Source organism: Lentinula edodes (genome assembly GCF_021015755.1).
Source record: "Lentinula edodes strain Le(Bin) 0899 ss11 chromosome Unknown C8R40scaffold_65, whole genome shotgun sequence".
Classification (NCBI taxonomy): domain Eukaryota; kingdom Fungi; phylum Basidiomycota; class Agaricomycetes; order Agaricales; family Omphalotaceae; genus Lentinula; species Lentinula edodes.
The window spans coordinates 125,522-146,903 of record NW_025764371.1 but is presented as its reverse complement, the minus strand read 5'-3'; the positions used below and the strand labels follow the sequence as shown (position 1 = coordinate 146,903).

The following is a 21,382-nucleotide window of genomic DNA, read 5'->3' as shown; positions in this document are numbered from 1 at the left end:
AACCTTGTCTTGGATCGTAGTACCAGGGTTGGTCCGGGTCATAGCATGTTGGAGGTACTTCAGGAGCTCCAGTGGGGAGCTCTCCTCTGTCCTCCTCTCTCCTTCCACCATTCCTACTCGATTGGTTCTGTTCCCCCTCGTCGGAACCTTCCGAATTACTATCACCCGGTCCCCCGGAAGGTGGTGGAGGTGGTGCCCCTCCCCCGCTCCTTCCTCCCTGTTCTCTTTGACCCTGTCCCCCTTGACTCAGAGGTCGTTCCCGATCTCTCAATTGACTAGAAAAATGTGGGGGAGGTACTCTAGGAGGGGGGTTAAAACCGCCTTTGCCTCCTCCCTCGTTTTCCAACGCGTACGCTCCTCCTTCTGGTCTCCCATACTCCCCTAGTTCAGCTCTTTGCACTCGGGCTCCCCACTCGTGAATACGTCGTCGGTCCACACTCGGAGTATCCGGGATCTGTCCTGCTTGTTCTACCTGGGGGTTTCCATCCTTAGCTCCTGTAGGAGTGTTTCGGTTAAAGGATATTGGTTCCGTAGCTTGCCAGCTCCTTGGCTGGGGAACTACAGGAGAAGGACCCCCCCTCGTATATTCTCTCATTACCCTAGGTGCTCGCCCGGATAATCCCGCCGTGTTTCCTGTTTTGGAAAGGGGTCCTCCAGTCGGTACTTCCCCCGCTGTGAATCCTTTCTTTACCTCACGGAGTTGTTCCTGGAGCGTCTCAATAACCCGAGCCTGTTGTTGGATCATTGCTACCGATTCCTGAGAATGTGCCGAGTCGACAACCATGCCAGGTCGGTTCGTCTGAGCTCCAGTTACAAAGGGAGTTCCTAAAGGGGCTCCCTGCGGGGGTACCGCCTCTTCGTGAACTACCAACGTCCTTCGTTGGTTCGGATCCCTTTGACTCTCCGCTCCCACCGCGTGGGATTGCATCGATACCGACCCTTGATAGGGTATGACTGATGGATTGCTCAGTCTTGGAGGAACGTGTACAGGGTTGGGAACCAGCCGAGCTGTCAGATCTTGTCCGTAGATCCGTGATGAATGTTGTGCACCATCCATCCTTACCTCCCCAAACTGGTACCACTGTGTCGAGACTGGCGTTACCGGTTTCGTTTGCAGGTTAACTCTGGGGGGAGGAGTCGAATTTTGAGCCAAGGCATGTACCGTGGGGGAGGTCCCAGAGCGTAACTGGGGGCTCCTCGTGGCCGTGTTACCGGGGTTAAAGAATTCAGGAACCTCGATACTCCTGGGCGATGAATGTTTCTGTGCCAGGAAACGACCATCAGATCCATGGAGCTGCCTTTTCTGGTCAAATTGCTCCAGAGGGAACTCCCCTACGCTCTCTGGTCCGCATTGAACCATATACGAGGTTCCCCGATTATCCGCGACCAGTCTGCGACGGAATTCCAAAGCTCTTTCTAGATTCGATCCAGAAAGTTCCTCCGACAGCATCAGAGTGTCTGATTCCGCTAGTAACGTCCAGTGTCGGGTCTCCTGCGAACACAACATCGCTTCAGACTCCTCACTCCTGACCAGAAGCTGGTGCATATGCCTCATGGGCGTGTACGTGTATACCATCTGCCCGTTACGGACCCGGACGGGACTATCCTGATCAGGCATTGACTCCACTGGGGCCAGGAGGTGAGCCATGGTGTATCTCCTGCGTCTACGATTTTTTGCAGCGATTGCGTTAGCATCCTCGTTACTTTCCTCATCGATTTTAGCTGCTGCTTCCGCTAGGTTTGCGTTCCGAAGTATTTGGACCGCCTGGTAGTTTGGTATGTTAACCCTCGAAGGGGGAGGTTCAAACCGTACGGCTCCTGATCTGTAGTTAGAGGCTCGGTACAATATACGTAGCCCTGCTTCGCCACAGAATTCCTTCTCCCTTCCATGGGTATGAGGGAGGAGGGGAAGTATTCCCCTCGAGTTTCGGAACGATCGCCCGTAACGTGCCTCTGCCTCTAACAGTTCCAACATCCTCTCTCGGTCCAACAGGACGTTGTACAGCCAGAGAAAATCTGATCGGTTCGCGGGGGTCATCAGCCACTGCTGGGCCTTCTCTGGGAGGTCTATCTCCAGTTGAGTTCCCACTGTTAGGAACTGTACTCGTAGGTCTGAGAATTCGAGACCGTCTCCCAATATTTCAATCCCCATTGACTCCAATACCTCCCTTAGGACCATAGCTACATCCTCCGGGATACACTCCTGAATTCGAATGACGTCTTCCAGACGCAATGTCATTTCGGACAAGGGTTGTACTGGGAAGTTGGTCCTGCTATGGTGTATTGCATGGGTACACTCCCAGTTGGGCGTATTCATAGCTGGGCTCTTCAGGAGACTGGAGAGTGAACTTCCTGTCTAGCTGCGGTACCGGTCCAGGGGGAGGTCCTCTCGTTCCCCAGGTAGGGGAGTATGCGAAACCTCCCATGGGACTACTGGCAGGTTGGGCGTAACCCATGGAGGTAAACCTCCGTTGTGGTGGTCCCATCCCAGGTTCCACTGGAGGGGGCCCCTGAACCTCCGGTTGACGTCCCTCTGGGGTCCGGATATTGCTGGCGGTTTCATCCCCGAACGACTGTTCTGGGATGGACATCAGGCGTTGACCAGCTGCCACCGTGATGACAGTGGAGCTAGCAGCCTGGTTCGATTTTTGGGCTTGTGTCGTGTTTCCACGAGATAAGGCGCTCTTTTGTTTCTTTGATTCGGTCTTGGAACTAGAAGGTCGTTCTGTTGACGTCGCGACGAGTCCGTTCGGTGACGGGAGAGCTTGGTATAATGTAAGACCTGGGTCAAAATAGGTCTTAGGGTAGGTTTTGGTATGTGGAGGTTTATGTTGTAGCGTGCTAGGAGCAGGCTGGAGCTCGAAGGGAGCTACGAGAACCGCGACCGAGGACGGGAATGACCTAGTAGTGGTTGGAACGACGGGATGGTGACCCTTGAGGGGTTCCTAGGAGGTCCAGGGAGGTCCCTAAGGCGTAGGGAGGTTAAGGAACAGTGCGGGACCATACGATATTGCGTAGTAGGAGTTGTACTCGCTAGAACGTCAATATAGGATCGAGTAGGTCGTATGCATAGATGGGTCTCGAGGTTGTAAGCTCCCGAGAAGGGATGTGCCAGGGAGGGTAGGTCCCTGGGGGCTAGGCTTGAGGATGGACGTCCTCGAGTGTGGGAGGTGGTAACGGAGAAGCAGTACGTAGTTCGACGTGAGGGGTAGCTTCGACGTTACCTAGATCGAGGTCCTGAAGCCTATAGAATAGCTAGGGAGCTCGAGGAAATTTGGGGAGGTTAGCTCACCAAGGCGGTAGGCGTTGGGGAGCTGTAGTATTGTTCGAGGGAGCTCGGGAACTCACTCGGATTGCTTAGACGTGAAGTAAAAGCGTGTATTGGATCGTATAGACGATCACAGAGACGATAGACAAGAGTTGAGAGAAACAGAGGTAATGAAACAGAGAGTAAAGAGAAATCCGTATGGTTAGCAGGTACAAAGGGACAGGGACTGGACCTATGCAAAAGGGTGTGTGTTCAAAATATACCAAGCTGGGGCTTCAGGACATTGCGGCGTTACTTAAATAGGTACGGGAAGTGAACAAGGGAACATCTGGAGGCATGAGGTAGCTAATCGGAGGGAGGGAGGTAATCGAGATTAATACTTAAAGGGGTTATCGGCTAGAGGGTTTTCGTACGCGTGTCGGGGTGAAGGACGTTTGGGTAGCTGCGTCAGAAATACTTGGGGAGGTGTCTGGTGGTACTTGGGGAGGTGCAGAGGACATACGGGAGGTGGGTAGGACGTATGGCAATGTGTGGTGGGTACTGGGACTGGTCTGGTTGTAGCCAGGGCATGACAGCTTGCAAGGACGCTGGTATGGAAACTATTCTTCTTCGTGCTATCCACTCAGAGGTCGCGGCCCGCGCCGCCGGCCGCTCCTCTACTGCTCCTACTGTCCCTCCACTTCATCACTCTATTCCAGAAGAGTACGCCGAGTTTGCAGACGTCTTCGACGAGATTGCTGCAGATTCATTACCTGAACACAGACCCTACGACCTGAAGATTGACTTGGAAGAAGGCGCTTCGCCGCCTCTCGGCCGTATTTATCCTTTGTCTGAAAAGGAGTTAGTCGCCCTTGAAGACTTTATTGACAAACAGCTGGCTACTGGTGCCATCACCCCATCATCCTCTCCTCACGGCGCTCCGGTCCTTCGGCAAACTTTGCCTTTGCGTCGATTTCCGTGGACTCAATCGTATCACCAAGAAGGATTGTTACCCACTTCCACTCATATCAGATCTTCTCGATGCTCCAAAAAGAGCTAAAATATACACCAAATTGGATCTCACTCACGCTTATCATCTGGTCAGAATCGCTGAAGGTGATGAATGGAAGACCACCTTTCGGACCCGTTACGGCTCCTACGAATGGAAGGTTATGCTGTTCGGCCTTACGAACGCCCCTGCGGCTTTCCAGCGGTTTGTTAATGACATCTTCTCTGACATGCTCGATGTTTGTGTCATCGTCTATCTTGACGATATTCTGATCTACTCTGATACGCCAGAAGAACACCGAGAACACGTCAAGGAAGTTCTTTGGAGATTGCGGAAACATCGGCTTTACACCAACCCCGAGAAGTGTGAATTCAATATGGATACTGTTGAGTATTTGGGTTATATTCTTTCTCCCGACAAATTGACTATGTCCAAGGAGAAAGTCCAGACAGTTCTAGAGTGGCTGGTTCCGAGGAAAGTTAAGGACATTCAGTCCTTCCTGGGTTTTACAAACTTCTATCATCATTTTATTTATAATTACAGTGATATCGTTGTGCCGATGACTCGGCTTACCCGAAAAGGCGCTCCCTGGATCTGGGACAGCAGCTGTCAAGAGGCCTTCGAAAATCTCAAAACTGCTTTCACTTCTGCACCGATACTGGCCCATTGGGAGCCGAATCGCCCACTTATTGTGGAGACCGACGCTTCCGATTATGCCATTGCGGCTATTCTTTCCATCCAATATGCTGACGGTGAAATTCATCCTCTAGCTTTCCTTTCCAGAATGCTTCACGCGGCGGAACTTAACCACAATACCCACGACAAAGAGCTACTGGCCATCTTCGAGGCCTTTAAAGCTTGGCGTCATTATCTGGAAGGCTCGGGTGATCCAGTGGACGTCGTCACCGATCACAAGAATCTTGAGTATTTTTCTACTACCAAAGTTCTCACATGCTGACAGGTCCGATGGTCTGAATTTTTGCATCAATTTAATATGGTCATTCGCTTCCGGCCGGGGAAACTCGGCGAGAAACCTGATTCAATAACTAGACGCTGGGACATCTATCCTAAAGAGGGGGATATCGGCTACGCCCAAGTGAACCCTCATAATTTCCGTCCTATCTTTACTAATGAACAACTCACTGCGTCTCTTCGAGCTACCTTCCTGGAAGGCCCGGCTTTACGAGCCTCAATTATCATGGATATCGAAGCCCTACACCAGGCAATCATCCTCGCCCTTCCCGCCGACCCGAGCTCCGTTGTTGGTTTGGAACTTGCAAAAGATCCTTCCAATGAACGTTGGAGCTTAGGTAGTGACAAGCTACTACGCCTTGACGACTGTATTTATGTCCCTAATCACGGCAATCTTTGCCTTCAAGTCCTCCGCTATTTCCATGATCATCCACTCTCCGGCCATTTCGGCCAAAACCGCACTCTAGAAGCTGTACGTCGTCAGTACACTTGGCCCAAGGTCAGAGACTTCGTACGGGACTACATTACTTCTTGCACTATTTGTGGTCGCAATAAGCCTCGCCGTCATCGGCCTTACGGCTTGTTGAAACCTCTGCCGGTTCCGGTCCGGCCATGGGATTCCATCTCCATGGACTTCATTGAGCAACTGCCTGTGAGGCCTGGCACAAAAGGCCTGCTCTCGTCCTATCTGGACTGGGCCTAAGCAAGCAGGACAGCTGCCTAGGCTGTACAAGGGGAGGTGGGATAAGTGCCGCTACTGGTGTAGAGAGCCTGACCAGTGGTGGTTGCGGAGCTTGGGTGGACCTAGCCAAAGGTCCTGGAGTGGGGGAAGGATGTGTAGTTGGTGAGGATGGAGGTGGTTGGGGGTGTGGAGCCTCGACGTAGACTGTAAGTTGTAGGAGAGGCTCAGGAAGTTGAGAGAGGTGTTCAGAGAGGTGAGACAGAGAAGAGAAACAGAGTTGAGTGAAACAGAGGTGAAGGAAACAGAGTTGAGGGAAACAGATAAAGAGGAAATGTATGACAGGTGAGACGTGTCAGGCCCTGTTAGCAAGTACAAGTAGACTGTACTAACAGGGACCAAGCCAGGTTGGAAGAGTTTCCAGATAAGATTTGACAATAACACGCTGGGGAGCTCCGAGGGGAGTCCCCAGCCTAAATACTATACATGTGACAGCCATGTGGCATATTACATAATGGTAAAAGCGGACAAGGGGAGCTCTGGGTATACAGTGGGGAGATATAGGGAGGTAGTAAGGAGGAATATGATAGGTAAGGAAGCAAAATCAGGCAAGGCATGACACTGCCAATGTCGAATGGTTACACAGCTATTCTAGTTGTCGTGGATCGATCTTCCAAGCAAGCTATATTTATTCCGACTCACGATACCATTACTTCCAAACAATTAGCTGAGCTTTTTGTTATTCACGTTTTCTCTAAGCACAGTGTTCGGAATCATGTCACTTCCGATCGTGGTTCCGAATTTGTTTTGGCGTTCTTCTGGGCTCTCGGTAAAGCGCTCTCCATGGAACTTCATTATACCTCTGGATATCATCTGGAAGCCGATGGGCAGACTGAGCGTGTCAATCAGACTCTCGAGCAGTACATCAGGATCTATTGCTCCTACCAACAAGATGACTGGTCGCCTTTACTCCCGATCGCCGAGTTCGCCTATAACAACGCTCCCAATGCTTCCACAGGTATTACTCCGTTCTTTGCTAACAAAGGATACCATCCAAATATCACTGTTCGGCCCGAGGTCGACATGAAGTCTGACCTAGCTAGAGACTTCGTCGTCAACCTTGATGAACTCCATGCTTTCCTTCGAGAGGAAATCCTTCTAGCTCAATCCTGTTACAAGGAACAAGCTGACAGGAAAAGAATCTCGCATCCGGAGTTCCCGATCGGCTCCGAAGTATTTGTTCTTGCTAAGCACATTCGCTCTACTCGTCCTACTGAAAAATTCTCTGAAAAATATCTTGGTCCTTTCAAGGTCATCAGTCGACCTGGTACTTTGTCTTACGAGCTCAAGCTCCCGGATTATCTTCGCCAAATTCACCCGGTTTTCCACGTCTCACATCTGGAGCCGGTTACGCCGAATCCATTCCTGAATCGTACTCAATCTCCTCCACCTCCAATTGAAGTTGATGGTGAAGAGGAATACAACGTTGCCGAAATCCTTGACTCCAAGCTGGACAGAAGGTACAAGCGTTGTCCTCTACGTTACTATATTCGGTGGGCCAGTTACGAAGGTACTGACGATGAATTCTCTTGGGTTGCTGCTGATGAATTACATGCTGATGAACTGGTACCCGCTTTCCATGCTGGATACCCTCAGAAACCTGGACCTTGATTACAAAAAAAATCATATTCTTCCTTATTCCTTTCCCGCCGAGCTCCGCCGAAGTTTACTTTGTGCATTTAGAGGGTAAACACGATGATAGTAAATTGAGTGTTTATCTCTCTCTCTTAATTACTTATCTTCCTTCAATCTACTGTTTCACTTATGTTTTCATTCACACTCAAACTACTTATACTTCGAACTATTTACTTCTTACGCCGCCTCGCGGCCCATTCGCTTCCGACTTTAAACACAATAACATTTTTATATACAAAAAAGGCAAAAAGGAAAACCAAGAAGACAACAGAAGGCTACAAGAAGTTACAAGAAAGGCCGATGTCCAATGACCGATGTCCGTGATACTACTACTACTCTACTACTTCCTTCTCCTTACCCTTCTCCGAGGCCACCGTCTTCGCCGTTGTCGGCGCCGGCGCCTCCCCTTCTTCCTCTGCCTCCATCCCTCCTTCTTCTTCTTCTCCTTCTCCATCTTCCTCCCCTTCTTCCTCTGCCTCCATCCCTCCTTCTTCTTCTTCTCCTTCTCCATCTTCCTCCATTCCCTGCTCCATTTCCATTTCCTCCTCCTTTTCCTCATCTTCCTCGTCACTTTCCTCCACAACCCTCCGCCGCTTCAGCGGGCGCCGCCGCTTGGTAGTCTGTCTCGACGGCGCCGCCGCCGATCCTCCTCCCATGCCCATCATGGCCATCCTGGTCTCTATAGCTATCAACCGGGCATGATTGTCTTCCTGCTTCCTCAGCAGCTGGCGGAGGTACTGGTGGGTCTTCAAGTCCGCCTCTCGTAACGCCCGGAGATCGGCGAGACTCTGCGCCATTTGACTCTCCATGATGGCGATACGCTCGCCGGACCCGCCTTCCCGTTGTTTTGAGGTGGTGGGGCGTCCTCAGTATGAACACCTCACCTTGGCATTGTGACAGGGCTTACAGATGATGGAACTCCTCTTGCCTGCCTGCATCTGGCAAGGGAGCTTTTTGTTCTTGCACCGTTCGCATGGTGCTCGGTCGTCTTCATCGTCGTCATCGTTGTCTCCGTCGTCCGGATATCCGCCGACCGGCTATCGACGAATGGTAAATAAGGATATTGGTACCAACGGAACTCAAAAACTCACCTGAGCCTTGGCCTTTCCCTTCCCCTTGCTCGTCAACTTCCGCCGAATCTCTACCACCGGCCTCCTAGGAGAAGCGGACATCTCACTTGGAGAAGTTCCTCTTTGACTTCTGGTGGTTGCCGCCTTGGCCAAGAGCCTTCTCCGCTCCACAACCTCCTCCTCTTGCTGACGAGCCCGAAGGGCCCGCTCTTGCGCCTCCTGCGCCGCTCTCTCTCTCGCTGCTGCTGCCCTTGCAGCCTGTTCTTCCGCGGCCTTCTTCGCCACTGCAGCCGCCTTCCTAGCCTTAATCTTCTCCACTCTCTCCTGCGCCCTCCTAATTATATCGTCCTCGTCTTTGTTTTCCAGGCCTTCATCCTCTTGAACGGCGGGGTCGGTAGGAGGTGGTGGTGGTACGGGTCGTGACCTCGAAGGGCCGGCGGTTGAAGAAACGGTAGTGGTGGTGGTGCGACTAGTAGTCATGTTTGTGGACTTAGAAGTTTTGGAACTTGGGTCTTGTTGGCAAAACCTTGGGCCTTTTATACGGCAAAACTGCGCACGGACCAGCGAAAATTTTCCTTCGAATTGTACTCGGCTTACGGTGAACCAACAAAATTTTCCTGATGACTAAAAAGGATAATTGCCGATGCTAACGGGATATAGAATTTTTTCTCTGGTGACTAATAGTATTTCCCGATACTAACGGCTTTCGAGGGCTCAAGCCTAAGAGGGGGATACTGTCAAGTCCATGCCTCGGGCCTCCATTCCGCTGCTCGGTACTCCGAAGATCTGCCCTTTATTGTAATCTCTTCTTATTGTTCTTTCTCGCTACACATACCCTTTCGTTCTAGTCTCTCCTTATTGTCTTTTACTCTACCCTGCAGGTACTACTCGTATAGCTCCTAGTAGTTAGTCTGGCGCTCCGCACTGCTGCGCCGTTCCATAGATATAAATACTGCCTGTACGCTACTGTAGTTCCTCAGTTTAATTATCAACTTAGATCAACTTAGATCTCCCTTCTCAACTTAGCTCTTCTCTAAGTCTTCAGGCTCAACGCCTTGAAGTACGTTCTACTCGACCTTAGGACTTGAACGTCCTCTGGTCCGCTCCTCGTCATCGGCGATACCGCCGCTCCGACTTGGCTGCTACTTAGCTCCTCTCTCTATACTCTCGATCTCCGGGGACTAATGGCGTAACGGCGGTGTTGTTAATAACTTCACTACTGTCCCACTCATCTTCCGCACTTAGACACCTTGTGGCCCTGGCACGGTTACACGGTGTACATGATCTTAACAGACACAAACATCTAGCATGTCAGAGAAGATGTCATTAACAAAATGTTGGAAAGCAGCAGGTGCGTTACTGAGACTGAAAGGCATAACCTTCCATTTGTAGGAGCCGTATCAGGTCCGAAAGGTGGTTTTCCATTTGTCACCTTCTGCAATTCTGACTAGATGATAAGCGTGAGCGAGGTCCAATTTGGTATAGATTTTAGCTCATTTCGGAGCGTTGAGGAGGTCCGAGATCAACGGCAAAGGATAGCGGTTCTTCTTGGTGATGCAGTTGAGACCACGGAAGTCCACACAAAGCCAAAGTTTCCCATTCTTCCTGGAAACAAAGAGTACCGGAGCACTGTGAGTGTAAGACCTGGGTCCATGTGCGGGGTTCCAGGACCCTGTCGTGGAGTGGTTCGGTTGCATTGAGGGGAACTAAGGATCATGGAGGTTGTTCTAGCAGTAAGGAGGTCTGCGGGACATTGGGAGTGTTTTCAGGGATTCAGGGAAGGGGGCTGAAGAGGTAAGGGGGCTGAGGAGGTTGGGAACTATGTTTAAGGAGGTTATGGGCTATGGAATTCGGGGTGAGGCATGACAGTGAGGCGAGGAAGATGGGGTGATGGCACCAGTGGCCAGCTGTTTGTCAATAAAGTCTTTAAGGGTGACTAACTCCTTTTCAGACAGAGGATAAATTCGACCGAGAGGCGGTGAAGCGCCTTCTTTCAAATCAATCTTCAAGTCATAGGGTCTGTGTTCAGGTAATGAATCTGCAGCAATCTTGTCGAAGACGTCTGAAAACTCGGCGTACTCTTCTGGAATAGAATGATGAAGTGGAGGGACAGTAGGAGTCGTTGGCAGCACGGGCCGCAACCTCTGAGTGGATAGCACAAAGGAGAATTGGCTCTATACCAGTGTCCTTGCAAGCCCTGTTAAAGATGGCAGCACTGACCAGTGCAATGTCGACCTCGGGAGTTTCCAGTTGAGCAGCGAATTGAGAGACCGTAGGATAGGAATAGATAAGTTCAAAGGAGAATTTAGACAAGAGGGGCTTAGCCTGTAACATCCGAGAGCAGGAGTGAGAGTGAAGTGAATCCCCAGGAGGGGTTTCCAGAATTGTCAGTGAAACTGATGGCAAAGGGTCTGGTAGCGGAACAGCGACCTTTGCATCAACAGTGTTGGTGGCAGAAGGTACAGACGTCTGTGGAGAATCAGGAAGTGAAGTGTTACAGAACGTAATGTCTTGAGATGCCCAGTCAATCAACAGATTGTAGCGGGATAAGAAACTGTAACCTAATACTGCTTTACAAGATGAATCTAAATGAGTGACATAAAAGGGCAATAGAAGCAGCTCGCCAGAAGGGAACCAAACAGCGATGTTCACCATATTGGTAATGGGTTTAGAAGATAATGAACCATCAAAGAGATGAAGATTAACTGGAGAGATTTTGGTGGTAGGAATAGAATTTTGAGAAACATAACGAGTATCGATGAAAGAGTCAGTAGAGCCAGAATGAACAAGAGTAGGAAATTTGAGAAGAGCAGAGATGTCAAGTCCATGCCTCAGTGCCCCATTCCGCCACTTGGCATTCCAAAGATCTACCTTTTATTGTAATCTCATTCTTATTGTTCTTTCTTGCTACACATACCCTTTCATTCTAGTCTCTCCTTATTGTCTTTTACTCTACCCTGCAGGTACTACACGTATAGCTCCTAGTAGTTAGTCCAGCGCTCCACACCGATGCGCCAATCCGTAGATATAAATACTGCCTGTACGCTACTGTAGTTCCTCAGTTTAATTATCAACTTAGATCTCCTTTCCAACTTAGCTCTTCTCTAAGGCTTCAGGCTCATTGCCTCGAAGTACTCTCTACTCTAACCTTAGTACTTATACGTTCTGTGGTTCACTCCTCGTCACCGGGGTTACCGCTGCTCCAACTTGGCTGCTACTGGCTCCTCTCTTCTATACTCTTGATCTCTGAGGACTAGTGGTGTAATGGCAGTGTTGTTAATAACTTCACCACTGTCCCATTTGGCATTCCACCTTTAGACACCTTGTGGCCTCTGGCACGGTTGCACAGTGTACATGATCTTAACAAGAGATAGGTTCAGCCAAATCGAATAACAGGAATTCAGTAGTTAATGATATTACAAGAGGTCATTCAATAGAAGAAAGAGCGGACGTGTTGAGATATAACTCCCCAGGTAAGGTACGAACCTGATCAACGCAGCTCCTGTTCCATACCGGGGAACAAGAGCTGCAGATTAGTTTTCCAATTCCTCTTCCACAACGATTGGCATTGCGTCAGGGGTTTTTTTAACCTCAGCAGCATGACCCTTTGACTCTCAGGCCTTTCACTTATTGCAGTCAGCAATCTGATGCTTACCACCGCAGAAGAGACAAAGGTTGTTCTTCAGGATGTTTTTGGTTTCCTTCATTTTCAGGTTACCGAGAGAATCTTCGGCCTCGCCTGGGCATAGTAGATGCCGAAATTGTCCTGAAGCTCTTTTACAAGGGCTTTGAAGGAGGATGTCCAGGCCGGCAGCAAGTTGAGATCCGGATCGAGGAAATCAGGGACAAACCATTCTTTGGCTGAGTCACCGAGGTAGGATAGGGTGTAGTTCACCTTCCACTGGTTTGTGAAATACTTTGGACAGTCATTGAAGACCAGGGCGAGATTGACAAAGAATGTCTTGAGCTTTCAGGGGTCCAAACTGTCAAATACCTCTGGCTCCTTCACCTTGTTCTTGGATTCAGAGCTGTCAGAGGGTCGGCTGAGAGCGGCTAAAATGGTACTGAGGGTTTCAATCAAACCCTTGAAGCCAGAGAGGAGCTCCAACATAGCACATTGCTCGTTGGGGATGTCAAGAGAGATTGGGGTATGGGGTCCGCCAGGTCCACCAGGCTCACCACGCGGTAAACCACCGGAGTTGTCATCCAGATTGTCATTGTCAGGATTGTTGTTGTTGGCACCCAGATCGTTGGGGTCGACAGGAGGGTGTTGATCATCGTGATCACCAGCATCCAGATTGAAGTGAGGAGACAGATCACAAGGAGAATGTGAAGTAGCACAACGTTGAGGCTGTTTTCCAGTACAACGAGCTATGGCTTGGAGGATTGGAGAATTAAAATAGTGGTGATTTGACGGTTGTACTGATAGCAGGCAAATATTCTTCCATTCGAGATGTTCCTGTTGGGCAGATCCCATTGTCATCGGGAACAAGACCAGTTATGATGAAAATAAAAAGTCAATAGAAATTTTCTGTCCGTTATGTAATGACTGGGGTCAGAGAGGTCATCCAGCAACATCAAACCCTCATTGAATTCTTGAGCGAAAGTAAAGGTGAAGGGGTCGCAGATGATAAGTATGATCATATGTGGCATCTATGAGCATGGCTTCAAAGTATGAAGAGTGATGTGAGATCGGAAGTCGTTCCTCAAGAGCGGCACTCAATGACGAAGAGGAGTATTGAAATGAGGGAAGTGTAGACATCAGCAGTACTTCCGAAGTTGGCTCCTGGAAAGTAGCCGGAACATCCTCTAGAGGAAACAAGGGATACAATCCGGGTGGGTAATAAGGAGATCCTGATTCAAATTCGTTCTGAGCAGGTGCAGTCAATGAAGAAGTTTGCACAATAGATTTCTTTTTACATTGAAGGGCTTTGAATCTATGATCAAATATATGTTGCGCCAGAATACAGTGCCATTGATTCAACTGCAAAAGTACCTATTACGGCACGCCAGGCTACTCCGCTGAAGCTGAGATCCTATTTCCTTCCATTTGCCACCAATTATGCTGTATACCTGTAAAAGTTTGGCTTCCTCATTGGAGGTCCATTCATTTTTCTTCAAGGTAGGATGAAGTGCTTCACTATACTGTTTCAAACATGCATCATCTGTCCTACCTTCAATTTGCCTTGCAATGAATGACCATTTAGGGCCATGAGCACTGAGGAAAGAAAGGAGAAGATAATCTTTGTCTGCAGTCCAAGGCAATTTCTTGACTGCTGGGGAAAGACAGTGAAGCCATCTCTAAGAGAGTATGTTCATACAGTGGTAGACTGAATAGAAATTATGACAACCCACTTTTCTATGGTGCACGTCACTTACCTACCACTACCTGCGCACTAGCGTGGGAATATTGAATAAGCGGCAAAATCGCCAGCTCATTACCAGACACGATATAATACACATAGAATTATGTGTGGACTGAATGAAATAAATGTAGAATGTTGAAATTTTTGATGCTATAATGTCCACTTACCATAACACAAAGAAAACTGCAGCTTGTGCTTGTGCAGGCCGGGCACGACAACATTTGGGGCTCAGCATACTGCCCAAACCAGACCTACAACCCCGAGATGTCAGTAATGAACTGATTTGGAAGAGGCTGGATTGACTGGCCTTGAAGATGACCTCAAGAAGCTTATTCACTGAATCACTGGCAATGTATCAGTAGAGATCAATAGATAAATATTACTATATCAGGGAACTACAATATTACATAATATTACTATAAAAGGAAACGGCAAAAACGGCCCCATGATTTTTCTGAAATTCAACTTGTTCCAAAATCCCTATAGAGCATTTCATCCCCTATCTATTTACTATCTTTTCACAAGAGGAACAAAGGATTCATCTACTCCTTGAGGCTGCTCCCACGCTGGTGCACAGGTAGTGGCAGGTAGGTGACGTGCACCATATAGGCTTTGTTGTCTCGACCTGGTACCTCACTGGCAAGGGCCTGCCAACCAGTTATCTTGCGTGCCATATTTTGCCACGGTATCTCGAAGAAGGTCATCATCCTTCTGGGTTCACGGTCGAGTAACCACTTTCTCGCCCATTTGTTATACGATCATGACAATATGAAGAAACAATATAAGAAACAGGCGATAGGTCAATTCAAGTTGTGTGCGGAGTGTCCGCACGTGTTTCAGGCGCTTAAATTCCTGAAGCGCCGGGGAAGAGGATTGCACTGCTGATAGATACTTCAAAATTTAAACGTAAGGAGTTGTTCACTCCGACTCTACACTCTCTACTTAGCAAATGTTGACAGCGATAGTCACATTAACAAAGATTTTCTAAAAATTGATGATATTTGTATCATTTACCGGGTGCCGTTTTTTCCTAATAGGCTCGTTGTTTATGCGCCGAAGATCGTTGATACCAATTACTCCAGCCCCACCAGCAGATGTTTAAAGTTCTGGGGGTACATGCTACTTCTTTGGTTTGCAGCCAGAACTTGAAGATCGCCACTTCCGCTCAACGGGCAGCATCGAGAGTGATGACCGCGTACCCATCCGGGTATGCATCCAACACAGCCTGGAGCTTTCCGAGGAACTTCTCATAAATATCCCCATTGAACACGTCCCCCAGCCGCCAAGCATCATCGCTCTTTTTCATGGGAAGCGACCTGACAACCCGCCGGTATTCTTCACGCAGAGTTATCGACAGATCGAGAAGTTGTAGGATGAGAGGGCGATACACAGATTCCAAGACACCTCGGAGCAACACATTGCTTGCTTCGTTTCGGATGACGTCGAAGCGGGTGTGATTTCCGTCAATACCATAACCAAAATACAGTTTAGCTTGTTGTTTAATTTCTTCCAATGCTGATTGCGAGGGTTCCGAAGTTTTAGGGATGCGGTTGTGGAGGAACCATAGATATTGCCAGTAAACCGATTCGATGTCATGTACAAAATGGGGTGAAAACCACTGGCGCTGTGATTTCATGAGTTCTGCGGTTGTGTCTGTTGGAGAGGGAAGGAAAAAAAAATAATTCGCCTGGTATTCTGCAGCCATGAAATCAGGCGTGCCCTGGTGCCACGTTAGGTATTGGATGTACTAAACTAGGCTGAGACATACCGTCTTGGGATCGTGACTCGACACTTCATTGTACCTCTTGGAGTATTCCAGATCAGATATTATCCCCCTGCCTTCAAAAAACAGTGTATTTCCTCCACTCAAATCACGATGAATGAAGCCAGCGATACGGAAAAGATCAAGACCTGAAATTATCATGAGTTTGATCAATTCATAAAAATGGCAAAACGACGTGCATATGATCATATCTCTCCAGCATATTAAAGCATTCTTGAAATCGGTGAGTTGATAAAGACTTTCACACTCTTCCTTTACTACAGAACGGACATGCTTCCGCAGCGTGTGTGTCCGGGACATCATGATAGGTTGGACTTCGGTGCGAGGGGGCTTTTCTCTGGTTCCACGAGATGTGGAAGGGTTGGGGTTCTGATGAAAGTAGGGATCAGTTTGCCAAGCTGTAGACTGGAATTCCCCGTTTTGGGGCCTGGGAGTAAGCCTCGGCTCCCCTTCAAAGACGATTACCTCCTCCATGATGAAGGTGAGAAAGTGTTTCTTGAGCTTGGCTTTCTGTTCTTTATTGAGCTTTTCCTTAATACTTTTTTGGATCTCTCGCTCGCAGAGTGCCTCGTCATATAACCAAACATCCTTCAGGACACGTCTAGCGTCACCTCGTCGAAACCTACTTCCTCCGACTTCAATGTCTCCATTACTATCGGCAAACAGTGTTACAACAACCCAAACTCGAGTAGCACGCCCGACCATCCGATATGCAGCTTCTTCGGAGAGCGGCGACCCAACGGTGAGAAAGAAGGACTTGCCGATTTCATAACAGTAGCAATCTTCGCCGCCCACGGAGATCCTGTGCACTGTAGGATCGAATCCGATTTCATGCTTTTTGGCGAAAATGACAAAAAGAAGAAATCTGACGAGTAATTCAGGTTTCTAAAGCCATCTCAGCGATGAGGGGAGTTGTTAACAGAACTGAGGCACGCACTTCGCTGATATCAAAAGGCTCGGACACTGCGATTGCACATCGCGAAAAGTCCCAAAATCGGGTTCGCTTTTTCTCAACCGTGAAACCTAGAACACGCTCCCGGCACGGATCATTCCAAAGCAACTGATTTGCAGCCCCGGCCATTTTGTCCTCGTTCTAGTTTCATTAGTTGAGATCGATTGTATCATTCATCGCAAAACTTACATCAATAATCTTGTCGGTAGTATCTTCGAGCTTGAATTCTGCGATGGATGCAATGTCCGAAGTTTTGACAGAGGTCTTTCTGGATGCCCCGAGTTTTGAAGGCTTTGCATCTACGTGAATGCTGGAAGAGAGCACATTGACCACTGCTGTCCAGTCAGGATAGAAACGGTATCCCGGTTTTGAGTGTTGAGATGTAGCAGTAGGAGACGGGCGGGCAACGGCCTGAGGCTCTAAGGTTGTATCGTGCTTGGTGGCAGCGGAAATGATGGTTTCGGCGACTTGGCTTAGAAATGCAAAGGTCTCGTTCTCATTCTGTCCCTTTCCCATATTCCGGAGAGAAGTCCATCCATTATCGTCTAAGAGCTTATCCTCCTGCAGTGCATTCATGACAACGCCCCTTAGATCCTTGGAGCGCAGCTGTTTATTCGAGGCATAGGTCTTTAAGAACGTCGTCGGGCTACATTCTATCAGGTTGTCGGCATTGTCCCGTTTGATGCGAGATCGCATTTCGGATTGTCGTACAGTAGTGCCATCGTAGGGAGGATATGCAGAGTCAGATTTACGAGGACTTGAGCTGGGCATTTCAAAGTGTCGGTGGCAGAGACGCTATTAGTGCCCAACAATTCTCGGTAACCCACGTGTACAGAGAGCACGTGCTTCTCCCGATGAGTCCGAAATCCTATATTCCTATAACCAGGTACACCACCACTTGATCCGGGACATTCCCAGAATCTTACCTGATACAGGGTGACCTCCCGTGGGCTCTGAAATTTCAGATTATCTTCTAAACCACTGTAAGCGAAGTTTAGCGAGCAAAGCCGACACCGCGTATAAGGGATGCAAAATTTGATGGTGGCACCACAGTTTTCAGACTTTGTTCTGGAAGAGGCCTGACCCCCCCTTGTCTAGAGCGCTGTAGAGGGAGCAGATGTACCAGATGTCGAGCCCGCCATCATATGCAACGTCGCCATTCAGGTTATGACTGACATTCCTTTGTTTCCTTCGATCATTCTCACTTCTTATTGTTCTTCATCTGCAAAACATGGATGTTCGCCAGAGCAAGGATACTGGCTGGAGAGCACTGTCCAGCACTGAAAGCACTCCCAGCAGTATTGATCAACTGCTGGGAGTGCTTTCCCAGCTGGACAGCGCTGTCAGCTGCTTTCCAGGTTTTACAGATATTTAAATGACTTACATGCTACCTACATACTAGCTGAGGTTTCACATACACGTCGCAGCCTCACGCACAACAATACGTCTCAATAGTCCCTATATATTTATGTAAGACCTGGGTCAGAATAGGTCTTAATATAGGTTTGGTATGAGAAGTTTATGTTGTAGCGTGCTAGGAGCAGGCTGGAGCTCGAAGGGAGCTACGGGAACTGCGACCGAGGACGGGAGTGACCTAGTAGTGGCTGGGATTGAGAGATGTGACCCTTGAAGGGGTTCCTGTAAGGTTCAGGGAGGTCCCTAAGGCGTAAAATAGAGGAGGTGGAGGTACGGAACCTAGTAGCATTGCGTAGGAGGAGTTGTACTCGCTAGAACGTCAACGTGAGATCGAATAGGTCGTATGGAGAATAGGTCTTGACTGTATAAGCTCCTGAGAAGGTATACACCCGGAAGGGGAGGTCCCGGGAACTGGGGGTTGGAGGTGGACGTCCTCGAGCGTTGGAGGTGGTAACGGAGAAGCAGCAAGTAGTTTGACATAGGAGGTAGCTTCGACGTTACCTAGACTGAGGTCCCAGAGCTTATGGAGCAATTGGGAAGCTCAAGGAGGTTTTGGGGAGGTTAGCTTACCAAGGCGGTAGGCGTTGGGGAGCTTTAGTATTGTTTGAGGGAGCTCGGAGACTGTCATAAAGTACACAGCCCCTATCATTTTCCCTTTCTCACCGTCTCGATGCCTTTACTTGTACAATACATCATCCCATCGCTGTCAATCTCCATCGATTACTGATCTATCTATTACTGATCCACCTGACCCACCTTCTCTTTCTATCGGCTTCTGCCTCCTTCCTTGCCCCTGAACTGTACAGTATTACATCGTTGTTTCTCGCAGACTAGATTATGTATATATAGCCAACCCTCCACAGCCTGGTCCCTTATCTTGACCTCTCTGTCATTATCTGGGACCAGGTATGTGCTTACTTATTATTACCTATGACTATGATACTCAATATATCTCTGTCATTATCTGGGACCAGTTCGCCTCCGCTCCGCTTAGTCGCTCCGCCTCACTGCCTGGGTTAGTCACCCCGCTTCCTGCTCCGCTAGTCACTCCGCCTCTGCCGCTTCGTGACAGAGACTCACTCGGGTTGCTTAGACGTGAAGTTAAAGCGTGTATTGGATTGTATAGACGATCGTAGAGACGGTAGACAGAGTTGAGAGAAACAGAGATAAAGAAATAGAGAGTAAAGAGAATTCCGTATAGGTAGCAGGTACAAAGGGACAGGGACTGGACCTATGTTAAAGGGTGTGTGTTCAAAATATACCAAGCTGGGGACGCTTATGTTACAGAGGATACTTATATAGGTCGGCTGAATAGGTAATGGGACATTGTAATAAACGAGCATCTAATGGGGCTGGCGTGAAGTGCGGAACCCATGAGGCTAAATTGATAGGGGATTGTCCGGCGGCATATGCGAGTCGCGGAGCTGTCGCTTCAGATGGAGGTTAGCATTGGTCAGGAGGTTGGCTAGGGCTCCGTGGTTCATGGGGGTTCCATGGGAGGTTATTTGGGAGGTGTGAAGGAGCTGATACGCGGTTCTGGGATGTCTAGAAGGGTAATGAGGGGAGCTTTTAGGGACAGGGCATGACAATTTACTATAGATGTACGGGACAGGCTCCCAGTTTTTGGAACTTACAAAGCAATACGACTGTTTAGACTTACAACGGACACTCGCACTACAGCACCATCACATTTCTAGACCAATTGTGATGATATTTCCATCTCCGATGTGAGAAACAATCTGACGCTTTGCCTTTCTTCTTCCATGTCACTGCAGGTTTTGACTGGAAATGCTGCGTATCTTTGCTGAAGTTGCTGGAAATTTAGGTAGTCTTCATGTATTCTTCACACATATGTTGTTTTTAGAATGTTTACAAGGCATATTCTAGGTCAGGAACCTCGAAGTGCTTTTGGCACCGGTACCGCAGTTTGTGTTGCACTTCAAAAAAAGGCATTGCGTCAGGTTTATATTGTTACGCAGTCACTAGACAGGGAATATCCTGCTGTTGAGCATTCTCGGGCTTGGTGTGCTATTCAATAAAATGCAGTAGTCTGTGCAAACTGACCTGAATTTGCTCTTAGAGTTACGGATGAGAGTACCTATATGTCATTCCCTGTCCTTTACATTGGTCGTGATGCGTGTCTATGCAAAGAATCGGCTGAATTGCAAACTGAGAGCTCTTTAAAAGTCCGAGAAATATCTGCAGAACTTTGGTATCAACTCTTACTTCTATGCTTTTATTCTTAATCCTTGACTCTCTTTTTGTTGCCCTACTTCTCATGCATACTAATAACAGGAATGATGATGAGATTCATCGCAATGCTGAAGGCTGTGAATGGGTCTGTGGTCCTCACAACACCTGGTTGCCCAAATATGCTCAGACCAATAACTTAGTGAGTTGTGTCAGCCTTGTTGAGGCAAGTATCCACTAAAATTTTCATGATTTAGCCCTATCCTTCTCGGAGGTCCAATTTCTCACCAGTACCTCCCCATGCTCAACTCGATATAGTATGTATTATGTATCTCATGGATTGTAATTTTGTTGGGATACAGGTAAGGCATGTTATTTCTCTAATAACTGATGTTCTGATCATCCACATCAGCAGCCCTATCAACAAGCAACTCAAACTCTGGGAGTGGGGCCTTCTATAATAAATCCTGCAAGTGTTCTATTACCTGCTGATGACGAGGATGACTTTCCACCGCCATCAAAAATACTGTCTGAAATTGCACGCCCAGCTACTAAAGTAGGCGGTGCTCATCATTCTGTTTCCAAAGGTAAAGGCAAAGCAAAGGCTACTCCGGATGTAGATGACGATGACACTGCTTCTCGGAAATGCAAACGTGGTTCTCAGAAGGGACGTGTTAAGATCATGTACACCGTGTAACCGTGCCAAAGCTACAAGGTGTCTAAGTGCAGAAGACGAGTGGGACAGTAGTGAAGTTATTAACAACACTGCCGTTACGCCGTTAGTCCCCGGAGATCGAGAGTAGAGAGAGAGGAGCTAAGTAGCAGCCAGGTCGGAGCGGCGGTATCGCCGGTGACGAGGAGCAAACCAGAGAACGTCTAAGTCCTAAGGTTATAGTGGAGAGTACTTCAAGGCGGAGAGCCTGAAGACTTAGAGGAGCACAGAGTTAAGGAGGGAATCTAAGTCGATAATTAAACTGAGGAACTACAGTAGCGTACAGGCAGT

The 21,382-nt window shown here is 48.5% G+C and overlaps 3 protein-coding genes across 3 annotated transcripts; 1 reads left to right on the top strand and 2 right to left on the bottom strand.

The window, feature by feature from the left end:
- Positions 1-13,652: 13,652 nt before the first annotated feature.
- C8R40DRAFT_1061265 (uncharacterized protein) lies at positions 13,653-14,712 on the bottom strand (the record flags this gene model as incomplete). Its single annotated transcript, XM_046225418.1, has 2 exons — positions 13,653-13,973; positions 14,635-14,712. 2 exons carry the CDS (start codon positions 14,710-14,712, stop codon positions 13,653-13,655), a joined length of 399 nt encoding a protein of 132 aa, XP_046079775.1.
- Positions 14,713-15,233: 521 nt separating this feature from the next.
- Positions 15,234-17,083, bottom strand: C8R40DRAFT_1260346 (uncharacterized protein; the record flags this gene model as incomplete). Its single annotated transcript, XM_046233812.1, has 7 exons — positions 16,963-17,083; positions 16,759-16,914; positions 16,384-16,706; positions 16,250-16,302; positions 16,001-16,156; positions 15,807-15,949; positions 15,234-15,758 (listed from the first exon to the last, which is right to left on the bottom strand). Coding segments are annotated over exons 2-7 (1,344 nt in total), but the record flags the coding sequence as incomplete, so codon positions are not given.
- Positions 17,084-20,419: 3,336 nt separating this feature from the next.
- On the top strand, positions 20,420-21,076 carry C8R40DRAFT_1177527 (uncharacterized protein; the record flags this gene model as incomplete). The annotated part of the gene is made up of 3 exons (XM_046232701.1): positions 20,420-20,581; positions 20,637-20,741; positions 20,792-21,076. 3 exons carry the CDS (start codon positions 20,420-20,422, stop codon positions 21,074-21,076), a joined length of 552 nt encoding a protein of 183 aa, XP_046079773.1.
- Positions 21,077-21,382: the final 306 nt, after the last annotated feature.